Source organism: Lonchura striata, chromosome Z (assembly GCF_046129695.1).
Source record: "Lonchura striata isolate bLonStr1 chromosome Z, bLonStr1.mat, whole genome shotgun sequence".
Lineage (NCBI taxonomy): Eukaryota > Metazoa > Chordata > Aves > Passeriformes > Estrildidae > Lonchura > Lonchura striata.
Window position 1 is genome coordinate 7,599,792 of NC_134642.1, and position 15,517 is coordinate 7,615,308.

The 15,517-nt window shown below is 34.1% G+C and overlaps 1 protein-coding gene across 1 annotated transcript in view; it reads left to right on the plus strand.

The window, feature by feature from the left end:
- AUH (AU RNA binding methylglutaconyl-CoA hydratase) overlaps positions 1-15,517 on the plus strand; it is a 109,882-nt gene that overhangs the window by 39,556 nt on the left and 54,809 nt on the right. The window contains exon 4 of the mRNA XM_031507278.2: positions 1,451-1,537. Within this exon, the coding sequence (XP_031363138.2) occupies positions 1,451-1,537 (87 nt within the window). The remainder of the gene's footprint in view (positions 1-1,450; positions 1,538-15,517) is intronic.

The window sequence follows — 15,517 nt, forward strand, 5'->3', positions numbered from 1 at the left end:
ACTTAGCAGGAAATATGCAAATGCAGCCAGGACTGATGCTTCATTGTACTTATATTGACATATATAGAAGGAGAGGAGAAGTCACAGTTAAAAGAGGAGCTGTGCTTTGACAGAAGAAGGAAAGAGGCAGAGCTGCATTATTAGACATGGTACTTTAAAGCAACAACTGGATGTCCATCAGAAAATGTTAGATTGAGATACTGATTTTCACAGAGCTAGTGTAGAGTTGTTTAGCATTACAGCTAATGCTGTCAGCAAAAGTATGTCTAAAACTATGTTTGATGAAGAGGGTCAGGATGGCCTATCATGAATTAAGTCCAGAAAGTTAAAAGGTGAAATGAAACCTATGACTGCATAATTTAAAATTCCAAGCTACAGTCTTCACTTAATCTGGATTTAGTGCATTTTCCTGAATGAATAGTATTCTCTGGATAGAGAAAAATAAACCCTTTTTTTAAAAATTTTTCTTTTATTGTCTTTTTTAGCCTTTTCAGGCATGCAAAGACATGCTCAATAGATTAATTTTTACCAAAATGAACAAATGCACACTAAGTTACCTTATGACTGTTTCACTTCTTTAGAGAATGTGTCTATGCAAGTTTTGCCTTTTTAATGTATTGTTCATCTATAAGATGGATAGACTTTTATATTTAGCTCTTATTATTATTACTGTTAGTTTTCTTCTTTTTTACACACTCAGGAGAGGAAATGTCAGCTTTTCCTATAAGTGAGATTTTAAAAACACATTTGTGTCCATATCTAGCTTTAGTATGCTTATTTAACAAACTTAATTTTTATATACACATAAAAAAATAGGTAAACATTTTCAACATGTGGCTTTTTTTTTGACAAACATTATGGTATGCCAAATTTATGGTATGTAACTTATTCCAAAATAAATATAAGTAAATAAGTGGAAAGTGAACTGAAAAATTGGTCCACTGTAGCATTTTTATTTAGAAATACAGCCTGTTAATGTAAAACCATGCAATGTATGTACTGTATGATCTACCAATAAGAGAGCAACAAGAGTATAATATGAAAAACACACATTTATTAGACTTTGTGACACAGTTAGGAAAATAAAACAGTATGAAAGATGAACTATAAGCATAAATGTTACTGTTCATAAACTATTTTAATAAGAGAAAAAGAAATTTCACTGGAAAGAATATACTTACTGAAAATATGGTTAATTTCATTAATAATTAAAATATTAATAATTTCATTTTTTTTTGGTTTTTTGGGGCTTTTTGGTTTTGTTTTTTTTCCTTCCTGATAAATAGTTCATATTTTCCTTGAAATCTGTGGAAACTTTATATGAACAACTTTAACTCTTGTTTAGAAACAGACTTGAAATTTTTATAAATGAAGAAATATTTTACTTTTTAAAATGAATCTACAATACAGTTTACAGTTTCCTAACACATGTATGAAATGTCACTTCCAGGTGCTGACCTTAAGGAAAGGGCAAAAATGCACTCAAGTGAAGTTAGTTCTTTTGTCTCCAGAGCAAGAGCGACTATTAATGAATTGGGTAAGTAACCTCTCCCTTGAAAAATGTTATTTTAACCTAAGAATGTTAGATCAGAGGAATTACATAAACATGCACAGTTAATTCTTGACAGGTAGTAGAGTATCTTTAACTGCGTAGCATCACATCACAGATCTTGAATTGGAAAGAACCTATAGGGACTATGGAGTATATTGATAAATACGAATCATGGTGCATTTATTCCTTTAAAAAGTTCCAAGTTCAGTTAGACTTTTTAAAAGAATGTTAAATATCAACTGAAATAGAGGTGATTTGCCCTGCTGTTTTCATAAAGGCTGGATTGTTCAGTGACATCAAAGTCCCTTAGAATTCAGTTTTTACTATTGCATTCTTGTGGTTTCTATAATTAGTACAGTCTAATATATTTTAGAAGCATGTTAAACATTAGCTGCTAATAGAAATTTAGCTACTAAGGTATTTGAAAATTTTGTTTAATATGTTTTGGTGTAGTAAAACCTGTTAATACTTTTGGATTTTAATCAACTTGTATTTTTTATCAACTTGTATTCTTAAGGATAGTAGCTTCATTGTATGTTTTATTTTAAGAATTCACCTTCAAGTAATTATATTTCTACATCTCTGCTGATCAGTTTAAATATAATTACTTTCAACAGGTTATTGCCAATATGATCTGTTGAAAAGATAAGTGTAGTGTTCCATGTTTTAAGGAATTAATTTTCTACATTTAACTTCTAAAATATTTTTAGATACATTTCCTTAAGAACACTATGTAACATTTTGATTTGGCAGAATTTTATGAATGGATAGCAGGGTTTTTTTTAGTTAAATGACGACCTGCTGAAGAATGAAACTTTGATTAGGTAATTCATGCAGCTACTTACGTCCTGAAATGACTGTCATATCTTTGAAGTGAAGTAGACACTCAAAGCTGTTTAAATAAGTGAAATCTGCAAAATACCTAGATGACGTGAATAGATCTTTAATTTCCTGCAGCTGATACTGTATGTCATGCCAGTACTTTTCCTTTTATTGTAATGCCAAGCAAGTGGCAACAAGTTATTCCATTCATTTTCTTTGTAAGAATTTTGGGAGGCTTGCTTATCATTAAGGAATAATTTTTCAGCCTTCCTTGGCTTGAAGTTACTGGAAATACTTTAAGCTGCATATTAGTGTTTAAATATGAGCAACTGGTTTCAAGATTTTCCTATGATTAGTAGATAGGGTTTTTTTAATAAATTATTTTCAAATTTGTAAATGAGAATATTTTTAAAGTCTGAAGAAATATTTGAATTTGGCATTCTTCACTGAATGACTGGAAAATGTTCAGTTATTTGATGCTCTGTTTTGTCTCAGGGTTGAAAAAGCCCTGAGAAAAATGTTTGATTGTTTTCATCTTCATTAAAGCTCCTGTGAGAGCATTTAACTACTGAATATGTAAGCAAATTTTCAGTGTTATGTTAAAGGCATGCAGTGGATTACTTGCCTCAGTCAGTTTCAGTAGACAATTCTCAGAGCCTCATCCAGCCTGGCCTTGAACACTTCCAGGGATGAGGCATCCACAGCTTCTCTGGACAGGCTGTGCCAATAGCTCACCACCCTCACAGTGAAGAATTTCCTCCTAAAACCTACTGTCTTCCAGTTTGAATCCATTCATCTTGTCCTGTTGCTATAGACTTGTAAAAAGCCCCTCTCCATCTTTCTTCTAGGCTCCCTTTAGATACTGGAAGGCTGCAGTTGTGTCCCTTCAAAGCCTTCTCTTTTCCAGGCTGAACAATCCCAATTCTCTCAGCCTTCATAGGAGAGGTGCTCCATCCCTCTGATCAGCTTGGTGTGCATCCTCTGGGCTCACTCCAGAGTACACTCACACCTGCAGGTCAATGTCCATCCTGTGCTGAGCACCCCAGAGCTGAATGCATTACCCCAGGTGGGGTCTCATTAACATCATTCAGGAAATGTAGACAGTATCAGGAAAATACATACAGGAGGTTAGATTGGTTGGGTGACTGAATAGAAGTGAATGTTAATTTTACAGCAAGTCATTACCAAACGTAATTTTTATAGGGACATTGTATTTGCATTTGGTCACTGCAATTAATCTGTACATTGAAAATAATAATGGTATTTTTCTTGCCCAGCAACAACTAGAATGCTGTGAGATAGTTAAAGAGGGGAAAAAAATTTTAAATTATTATTTACCACTGCAGAATGTTATGTAGCTAGGGAACAATATTTCCAATCTCCTATTTTGTTCTTTTTCCTATCAGAGTTTAATACTATAATCTCATTTAAAATGTATTCTACTTATTGCTTTTTAGAACTAGGTCATGTTTTGATAATTGCATTTGTATTCAGATGTGTGACCTAGTAAGTAGTTATGTCTTTTTAGCTGTATTTCCTGAAAGAAGACCATTAAGTTACCTTTATAGACAAATTACAGTAAAGGTTAATTATGTCTTAAACAACTAGATAAACTTAACTTTTTAGAATTGACATCCTTTGGCTTTCTTTAGTTTCTGTTGATGTCATTGCATTTAAAACCCTTACACTGGTTGTTCTGTAATAAGCTGTAGTATCATTTTAGAATACAGCTGCAGAAGGGAATTTTCTGGAAATTAAAAGCATACTACACTTATTTATATGGGAGTAATTTGTAACTTCTTGCTAAATTTGGGTGAAGAAGTAAGACTGCAGTAAATGTGATTTTGTTTATAAATAAATGCTTAAAAAAGAGCTGAAAAAAATTGAACAGAGTCCCATTAGTTGTGGCACTTGGAGCTTTAAGCTGGGGAGGGGGAAATGAAAATGGCCTCTATTTTTAGCAGTGGTTGCTTTTGCTAAAATTATACCAAAATTGTAGAGGTTTTTTTGGGGTTTGGGTTTGTGTGTGTGTCTGGGTTTTTTTCTACTTTTTTCTTTGTTGTTGTTTCTTTTAATAGTAAGAAATAGAAGATTACTTATCCATTACTATATTCTGCCTTGAAGCACTTCATTACTGATCTAAGGCTGTCTTTACCCTAAAGAAATTGGGAGAGAAAAACCTTAATAGATTTATTGTAACTATGCACAACAAGACAGGCCTGGCTGAATTAAATCAAATGACAATTATTTCCAGAAGCCTTGTTTTTGAAGCTTTTGGGAGGAAAAAACCCCATCAGTGTGGGTCAGCTCTTCAATGTGTATTTTATGGTATGCCTCTCATTAAATCCATGCTGTTCTTTATACTGGCTATAGGGTCAGAGCTGTGATAGTGTGTGCATATGTTATCTTTTGAGAATTCAGCTGCAAAACAAACTGAGGCTATGTATGGAGCTGAATGCAATAGCCACATTCCTCAAAAACACCATATTTAATAAAAATAAAAACTGAAGCTCCAGAAAGAGCTCAGCAAATACATGTAATTACTCAAATTGACATTTAGCTCCAACCTCTATTAAGTGGGAAACATCATTGACTAGCAAAACTTTTCCAAAGAATGTAGGCGTAAGTTCCCCAATCCCATAAAAAGGGGGAAAAAATTGGAAATTGACTTTCTTGGTTACTTCTTAAAATTAACATGTGGTCAGGCTTGTTTTTATTTCACATTTGGAGACAGAACACCTTACTCATGGCCTAATAGAACCTAGATCTTTACTAAGAATGAATTTTTTAATAAAATCCTAAAGTTACTTTGTTTTATGTTGTGTTTGTTGCATTATAACTAATCTTACAGGTTTTTGTTGAAAATATTTGATTAGTTTCTAACTTATAAATGATGCAACTTTAATAAGTGGTGATATTTAGTAAATTTGTTTATACATAATGCTGTCAGATATGGTTAGTTTTAACATACTCCACTTTGAATGAGATCATCTGGAATGAAAGCACCTTGTGGTCAGTTGCTTGCATTTGTGTTTTTTATTGTGTGCTTTTTATTTTATTCAAAACAGATACAGTTCTATATTTACAGGGTTTTTATTTTTTTCCTTATTTAACATTTCTTCTGTCCTCTGGCTTTCAGTCATCACCAAAATTTCAATTGACCTAAAAGAACACACTTTTTCCTCCTTCAGACAAACATCCTCTTATCAAAAAAGTTCCTAGTTTGACTATTAAAGATTGTGCATGCATGCAATTTTTTATGCCACATTATGTACTACAGTTTGGTTTTCAATGCAGGTTGTCAAATATTTCTTTCAGAAGTCCCAAGAATGGTATCAAGATTATAAAAAAATTTCACTTGATTTCTGGTCTGCTAACTGTTACCCCACCTTTCCATGATGAAGGCTTAAAAGTAATGATTATCATTGATGAGGTTGGCGCTGTTTTAGTATTTGTTGTCTTGTTTTACTGTTTGAATCTGTGAGGCTTCTGTGCAGGTTTGGTTAGCATTTGAAATCCTGGTTTAGGAATGAACACTCAAAATTTACCAAATTTACGAAATCCATCTGTGTTTGCTGGAAGTAGGTCTGGCCATCAAAAATGCAGTGCTCTAATTTGGAAATCCTTTGATAAGAACTGTGGATTTCTCTCATAGGGAAGAGAGTTATAGGCTATGAGTTGTGTTTACTGGGAAGCCAAATGAAATTTTAGATTGCTATCAAATTTGAAAAAGGACAAATTACAGCTAGCAGAGCCATGCTTAACAGCTGGCCTCAGCCATTATGCTCTTTCTGTGTTGCTGACACTGTAAAATATAGATTTTAGCACAGTATTTTGCTTGCTGTGTTATGATGTTGCCTGTTTGATTAAGTGTACAGCATAGCTAATACAGTCCTTGAGTGCCAGCATTCTGAGTGTGTTGCTAGGCTCTTGGTTGTTTTCCAGTGGTAGATTTATTTCTTCTCTTGATATTGAATTAATTTAAGGTAGCCTTTGACTAAGTGTTGTCTGATCCTGGTGCTGCTTGCTGTACAGCTGTGACAAAAATCAACATAACCTCAGCAATAGTTTAGTTTTTCTTCTGGTAGTCATTCTTAATGTTGTTCTGGAGGACAAGAGGCTATGCTGTGGACATGGCTCTTTAAGTTTTCTTCCACAAAGGTAACTGTTCCAAAACTAGAATGCTGCTCACTCAAATGGTTTATTGAGATCAGCATGGCCATTTTGTACTGTGTTAAAACAGGCCTCCAGTATCACTTGCTGTCCAGGGCTTCCATTCCCTCTTCTGGGAGCCACACTGTGCATGTTTGATGTGTTGGTAGTGCTATCCTCTCCTCACCCTGTTCAAGTTTGAAATTGTATGTTTCAATCACTGAATGAGAAATAAAAGTTTGTTAGTGCTTTGCTTTGCCTGTCTTGGTCTCTGTTCCTTGAATGAATTGGTATTCAAGGGGTAGCAACTCCTGACATAGTGCTGAAAGCATAATGTTGCTCTTATATTGAACAAATCCTGAGCTCACTGATGGGGCCAAGCACACGGCTTTGACTTCAGAGTTGTCAAATCTTGTAGTGAATACACCTTTTGCCTAGGTAGGCTCTGATGATATTGATGATATTACTAAGCTAGCTTGTAAAAAACAAAAAGCTTACTATAAAATGTTAGGGAGTGTTTCTTCTGCAGTGTTCTGTGAATGAACTGGCTTGAAACTATTACTTGGTAAATTATGCTAATTTAGAATAAAATATTTTAACACTAGACTGGGCTATGTATTGTGTCAAACAAGAGTGGTAGTAATAATAGAGTATGTGTTATCTTCATACTGTAAATCAGAATAAAAATGACGTTTCTTTAAAATGATGTTTGTTTAAAATGTTACTGTTTAAAAAAACATTAAAAAAATGAAAACTGTATCTAATTTGATTCTCCTAACAACCAGAGACTATATCAGAGACTACAGTTGTGTGTGTGTATATTATATAGAGATTATAATTTGAGTTTTATTTTGTATGCTCTTTAAGAAAAAAAAATCTAGCATAGAAGTAGAATGTAAAAATGTAAATGAATTTATTTAATTCCTTTGTGTTTCATAAATTCACTGCTTGATTACATGCTGTACTGTTTTTGTGTAAGTAATAAGTTCTTAAATGTATTTAGCAAGAGTAAAAAATAAAAGGAATAATTTTCATTTTTCTTTTATCCGTAGTTTTCACTCATTTTTACAGAAAGTGGATTCTGTCATCTAGGTTTGACTTTATTATTGTCGTACTGAGAGCAGAATGAAACTACAAGACAAAATGTTAGTAAATATGAAGAAACAGAAGAATCTCTTTATCAGACTGATAAAGAGAGATGATTGAAATATCCAAATGATTGTCTATAGTACAAGAAAATCATGGAAGAGTTGGATACAGAAAACAGTAGCTGAAGGGTTTAAGTAAAACACCTCTTTCATTCCCATTAGTTTCTCAGTTCCTGTTTCTATTATCAAGAATGTAGAACACACTCTCTTACTTGTCCATAATAAATACCCAATTAGAAAATTTTAAAATAATTCATATAATATGCCTTTATTAAAGTTGAAATTTTTTTTCAGTTAAAAAAAAACACATTGTTTCTATGTCACATATGAGAGTGAATGATTAAAGGGCTAAACTGGGAAATTAATAGGATTGAGTGAGGTGCTTTAGCCTATGTCAAAACAAATGGAAGAAAAACTTAATACCTTTTGCTTAGTAATCAGCTGTAATGTACAGTAACCATTTTCATTAAAAAGCAAAATTTGTTTCAAATACTAAAAAATACGGAGTTTTCTTCTGCAGCTCTTTACTGTTATTGTCTGCCTGAACTTTGAAGGTATTAAAGCAAAGACAGTAATGTTCAAGTCTATCAACAATTGTAGTTGTTAAGCTTCTTATCTAAAGTGCAGGAATTAGAGGGTACCTAAAAGCCTTTCACAGTTGTGACAAGCAAATGTACGGCACAGAATTCCTTATTCAGACTTTAAAGTGTGGTCGTTTTTGCAGATGAATATATTTTTGAAACATACAGAGGTATAGAAATTAGTTGAATAATCACTTTATCGTTATTTTTGCACTTAAGAGAGGTAAAACTTTGTAACAAGTGATTACTTGCCATGTGCAAGAATGGCCGGACCAATCTTCTTTACTCTGAAGTTCATGTGGATTTGACAGTCTCTCTCAGCCACTTTCAAATGTTGCTGCATCCACTGGTGTCACAGGAACATTTCTCTCTGTGCACCTCTATGAAAAATCCTAAGAGAGAGAGAAATGTCCCTGTGACATACTGGTTGGATTTCTTAGTGTTACAGAATGGATGAAAGTATTTGTTGAAATGTTTTGTTTCTGTTAGCTTTTTTCTCTATAGATGAATCTTTTTTTTTACAGTAGTGCTTGCAACTGAAAATGAAAGCAAACTGTTGTAGTCACTGACTTGATTACAGATTTTGCAAGGTAAGGTAACTGCCTGAAACAAAACTCATTGCAAAGGTTATATGCCATCACAATGTTGTTCTTCAGGGGAAGGTCCCCAAAAATGAAATCGAGATAGAGTGCTGTGTTGTAATATTTTTTTCTGATTTCTTGTGACATAAATTATTTAATATGTTAAATGTAATTTTGTGATCATAATGTTCCTAGTATAAAGAGTATTCCAGTTATCAGAACTGTACATGGCCTGCCCCTAATTGCCAGTCAAGGGGCATAGCTTATGCCCTTTATGCCCCCCCTTTATTTTTTTTAAGTTAAAAAATCTTAGTTTTTATAATCAACAGCCACACCACCAAGAGACATCAAGAATCTGGGTTAGTGAAGAGATGGAAGAGAAATTTATTCTGAGTTATGAAATAATAATATTTAGGTATAAACTTAATTATTTTAAAAACAAAGTAAAAATCCATTCCCAGTTATTATGCAAGCTAGGACATAGTTTCAAATAATCATTACTGCTGACTCAAAATTCCTATTTATGTCTGTGACCTTTTGAAAATTCTTTTATTACTTGTAACCAGACAACTTGGAGATTTTGAGTTCATAAAGAAACTCTGTAAAGTAACAGATCTCAAACCGTTCAATGCTAGTGTAGGAATCAGCCCATAGACTTGCACTATTAAATAGGTTTAAGCTATTTGTAGTTGAAATATGCACTAAAGATAAATGTCATGTGAATAAGTGCATTGCTTTGTAATAACAAGACTAAAATTTCTAATTCTTTATTTGACATTCTTACTCTTAAGATATGACTCTTTTTTCCTCTTTCTTGCTTTCCTAATGGGTGACCTTCAATCATGGAATCTATCTACACATATGCACTTAGTGATATTTAAACATTTTGGGAGCATGTGACCATTCTTTTTATTAATTTGAAGTCTCTATTGTTACTACATTTAAATAAATGTACTAAGAAATGGGGAAGGAGCTTTCTTATCTGTAGATTAAAATTTGTCCTTGGAGAGGTTCCAGAACAACTAAACGTGGAAACTAAACTACTACTGGGAACACAAGGGACAAGAAAGTCATAAGGTGGAGTCAGAGGAGGGAAATGTTGCTTAACCAGTCTGACAACCTATGATGAAACGAGAATTTTGTTAGATGAGAAACATTGTTTTTTAGATTGAGAAACATGGATATTGTCTAGCTTGACTTCAGTAAGGCTTTTGACAGTACCTCTTGTAAAATTTTTGTAAAGTAACTGGTGAGTATGGACTGGATGAAAAGGCAGTGAAATTGATAGAAGATTGGCTAAATGAAGGGGTCCAGATTTTGCATCAGCAGCATGAAATCTGCTTGGAGGCCTCTAGCCAGTCTGTATGCAGCACCAAATTCAGTCCTGTTTGACATCTTTCATGGTCTGGATGATGGGATAGAATGTAGACTCAGCAAGTTTGCTGATGATGTAAAATCATAAGGAGTGGGTTGTGCTACCATTCAGAGGGAACTCAGCAAGCTAGAGTAACAAACTAACAGGAACATCAATCATTTCTACAAAGGAAGATGCAAACAACCTCATGCACCAGCTACATGATGGGGGCAATGATAGGAAAAGCAGCCACACAAAAAACCCCTCAGGTCTGGGTGGGACACCAAGTTGAATGTGAGATAGTGCTGTGCCCTTGTGGCAAGGAAGGACGGTGATATCCTGGGCTGTATTAGGATCAGTGTTACCCAGTGTTGAGGGAGGTGTTCCTTTTGCTCTCATCTGCACAGATGAGGCCACTGCTGGAATACTATGGCCAGTTCTAGGCTCCTCAGTAAAAGGCAGAGCTACTGGAAAGTCCAGTGAAAGACCCTGAAGGTGTTGAATGCTCCAGAGCATCTTTTCAGTGAGAAAAGGTTGAGCAGGCTAGGGCTAGAGAAGAGATGGCTCGCAAGGTATGAGGTGTTAGAAGATGAAGCTGGGCTGTCTCTGGTGGTGATTGAACAGAAGATATTCTCCCTGAGATCAGGAAGTCCTTATTCACTATGGAGGGACAGAGCATTGATACAGGTTACCCCGGAGGTTCTGAAGTCTCCCTCCTTAGACATCTTCCAAAATCACCTGGACATGAGTTTGAGCAACCTGTTCAAGGTGCTGCTGGTTGAGCAGACAGGCTGGACAAGGTGAGCTCCAGAAGTCTCTTTCTGCCTCAGCTATTCTGTGATTTAAGGGTTTCCCATGTGCTACAGACATACGTAGGCAGATGTTTGCCACACTTCCGTAATTTGCTAGAGTTAAATAGCAAGTTGTGGAACTGTTAATCTCTTTCTCAATTTATAGCATACTTTCCTCTGGTAATCCATGTAATATTGACAGTATGGAAGATACTTTTATACAATTCATCCTCCTGGCTTTATGATTTATGAAATACATTATTCAAAAGGAAAAATTACTTGCTGAAAATGTCCCCTGAAGTTGCTTGTCCTCGTAAGCTGTTCACTAATCAAGCTGATTTGTCAAATAATCAGAAATGCACATGTGGAATAAATAGCTTGGACAATCTGTTTCTTTGTTCTGTGGCAATTCAGTTGTATTGTTACTTAAAATTGAATTTTGTGGCTACTTCTGTCTTAGATAGATACTCAGTTTTGAGGCAAGTTGAGTATGCTCACTACTTTCAGTTTCATTCTGGGTAACAAGAGTTCTTCTGTTCATAATTAAAGACAAGTCAGGGTTTTGAATCTGGTTCAGTAGGTACTAGAGATAGTGACAAGCTTCTAGTTTATCACTGAATATCTGTTATCTGAATAGCTGTTCTTTCTGAAGACTGGTTGCCAGAGGTCACTGAATTAAGATGAGAAAGGAACAATAAGGACCTTTTTTGAACATTGTCCAGGTACAGGAAAACAAGGGAATAACAAGGGAAGTTAAGATGACTGTCTTTAGTTTCATTAATGTTTTGTATCAAATGCATAAAAGGGCCGGCTTTAAACTGGGGCATTTGAATGTTTGTAGGTACCAAATTCTGACTGGTATAATTAGTTAAATTATTTGCATAGAAGTAATTAGGGCAAATTGATATATTTGCCCTAATCTGTAAAAAGTACTTCAAAAATAGAAATTAATTATATCTAAGTTAAGTAAGATATAAGAAGTTAATTATATCTATATCTATATCTCATTATATCTAATTGTATCTAATTATATCTGTGTAGAATTTTTGTATTGATAGGGCTTGAGTGGACTTCCGTGGAATTTTCTGATTTATGGGAATCATGAAGTGGTACTGCAGTAACAGTACAGACCTTTTATTTTAGAGAAACTGAATTCTATGTCTATTAGATTTTAGTTCTTTTAATGATGACTCCTACATCTTGACTAAAGGAAGGGGGTACTGCAGGTGTTCTTCAGGTTCATTGCAACAACTGCCAGGCTACAAATGGTTGATTCTTATACATTTCATTGGCACTTCAATAGTCTAAATCTCAAAATCTTGTGTCTATCTTGGGAATGTTTTTTTTTTTTTTCCATTGCAAGGAGGACACTCCTAGGAGGTTGGTCTTTTTGAGTTTTATATATTCTGAATTTGTATTTATTTTTCTGGGTGTTAAATATTTTAAGTTAATCAGCTGGCACAAGTGCATGCAGGTTGACCAGGAGCACAATTTACAAAGTCTGGAATTAATAATATTATTCTTCCTTTGCTTGTTTCAAGAACTCACAGTAAGGGATCAGCATTAGTAATAGGTCTTCCTTTGAGTAATTGGACACCAGCTAAAGAGAGTGGATTTTTGTCTGTTACATGAAATCTACTGTATATAATGTTTCATAAAAACAAGGCTACTTTCATGTGTGAATTGTTGCCATTTTGGTTTTACTGTATGTATTAATTCTTCATACTTCCTTCATCCTTACTGAATTGGAAAGTAGGTTTTCCTTGTTGATCAGGCTGTTTATTTTTTATCAGTAATGAGAAACTGAGGCTGTGTAAGAATAGAAAAAGACTACTAGAGAGTTACTAAGAAAGTGTCACATGTAATCCTGTTTCCTCCCAGCTATTATCTCACATATCTGTAATTTTATAAGAACTTCCTTAATAAATTAGTGAGAAGATTAAACAGTCATTTATGATTCAGGTCAGTAGAATCCAGGCATTTTCTGCTTTCTATTTGGGGAATGTCAGTATCTGCAGTAGAATGAATCAGCTGCGTAGGCGTTATGGCATACATCTGAGAAACTATTTAGTGGTCAGATCTTCCAGACCAGGTGCCTGTATTCATATGCTGGCCTGTTGTTTGTCATAACATGGTCTCTAAGCAGAAAGGAAATACCTTGTTAGTCAGCAGCAGTAGACATCATGTGGAAAGTCACTTGAAGATGAAATAACAATTACCTGCCTCAGAAGAACTTGAAATTACTTCCAACACATTAAATATATTTTTATGTGCTTAATTGCAAAGTGCTCCTCCTGTGACATTCTGTACTCATGGCAAAACTGTGGGAGAGTTAACTTACTCTATTCTACACCTTTCAGTAATGAAGAGTCACAGGCAGTATCCCAAGACTAAAGATGCTGCCGGTCCACCTAATCTAAAACTACATGTGATATGTATGTTTACCAGAGATGTATTTCTGAGTTGAGCTGAAAGTTCACAGTTACTACAGAGTAGGAAGCAGTATATATTTATGTTCCTGTATGTCATATTTTCTATTTTGTTTAAGCTGTTTATGGGTTTAGTTGAGGTATCTAATGTTACTAAGATTATTTTTTCTTATTCAAGTTCTTCAGTTTACCTGTTGGTCACTCTTCTTGTATCATGTCTTGAATGGCCAGTAAACATGCTTTTTTATAGTTTTTGTCAGCTTCTGTGCTAAGAGATTATTCCTCAAACAACTTAATACATAAAATTTATTTTGATTTGCTTGTTCACATTTGTCTTCTCTTTAGCTGGCAGTCTCTACTCCTGTGATCTTGAATATAGGGATGTGTTTTTGTCTTATGTCTGGCTCTGTTGCTGACATAACATAAACTGAATTGGACCTTTCTATTTATTTAATGTACTTAGAGTCTTACTTTTTTGTAATATAATTAAGCATTGATGTTATGTAAGGGTGTGACTATTGGCATTTACTTGGGACATGTTTTATGTGCAGAATATAACTTAATTTACAGAATAAGCAGCATGTTTTACGTTAGAATACATGTGTGAAGTAATCCTTTCTGAATTAGTTGTGTGAACTACCTTATTATTTAGTGTCCTTCATATTCCAGACTTTAATATACTATGGTAACTCAATGAAATTCTCTAACTAAAATTTAATGCTGCTCATTACTTAGTCTTTTAACTACTTATAACAGCTTTAATCTTTATATATACATGGTCTGTTCTTGTCTCTGTGTTGTACTCTCTCATTTACTTTAGCTAATCTGTTTCTTTTATATATCTTAAACTCCTTTTTTATTTTACTATGCAGCTCATGATTGCACCCTGATATACCTGTATCACATCTAGAATTTAGGACTAATGAGTAGTTGTACAATTGCCTGAAATTTATATCTTGTTATTTGAACTATGACAAAAATATAGAATGTTAAAATATAAAACCACTAGGCCTCTTGGCAAAGCTTTAAATATTTTTTTTATCACTCATAGCAAATGAGCCTTGTCATGTAGAATCATTGTGAAGATTGACCTGTCTATATGTGTAATTTATTGTTCCTAAAATTTGAGTGCATACAACTCAATTAAGCCTACAGGGCATTATTTGTCAAACATCATCTCTGCTTTTGTTATGAGCTCAACAGTTTTGGCAGTTGTACATTAAAATCATGAAGATAAATGTGATCATGTGTTTCTTATGCTACAAAATACTAATACTCCAGGAAGCTTTACCCTTGTTAAAAAGTTCTAATAGCCTGGAAACACAGTTTGCAATCCCAAGTGATTACTAACTTTTTTTTATGCTAGTTTTTCTGATGCTTCATGAGAACATATTAAAAGGATTAATTTCTTAAATTCCTTTAATAGATACACAGAAGGCTATTACAGAGAATATGTCTTTTGCCTTTCATTTGTTGTCAACTCTTATGTCAGGTGATCCTTTTAAATGAATGTCCTTGGGAAGTGATGATTCTAACACTATCAAACTGCTTTTTATTCCTTGAATTAAGATTTTTTATTTTTTCATGGTAGAAACTGGCTGTAATTCTTGAAACCAAGCTGTTTTATAATACTCATTCATTAACTTCCAATTCTATGTGTTATACTTGAATATACACTTGAATTATTGTTATACTTGAATATATACTTGAATTGCACCATAGCTAATTCCAGTAGTTGCTTATCTTAGTAAAGCATTCTGCCTTGGAGTACTGCAAAAGCCATGCAAATAGTGCTGCAAAAGCCATGCAAATAGTGCTCAAGATACTGTTTGCTATTTTCTGATAAATGAAACATTCATACAGGCAGTAACTGCTGGAAACTGCAGTTAACAATGACCATGCCTTCATGTTCAGGCAAACTATTTTTTATTTACCCAAGGCAAAGGCATATTTCTTTAAGAGAAAGGCTAGCTGTGTCAGCTGGCAATATTGCAAGACTGTTTGGCAAATTGGTTGTGTTGACAGGGTTATAAGTTTCTGTCAGCAACCGTGCCCTGTTGGAAATGAGAGTTGCCTTTCCATATGACTGAGAAGAAGTAAATAGAGA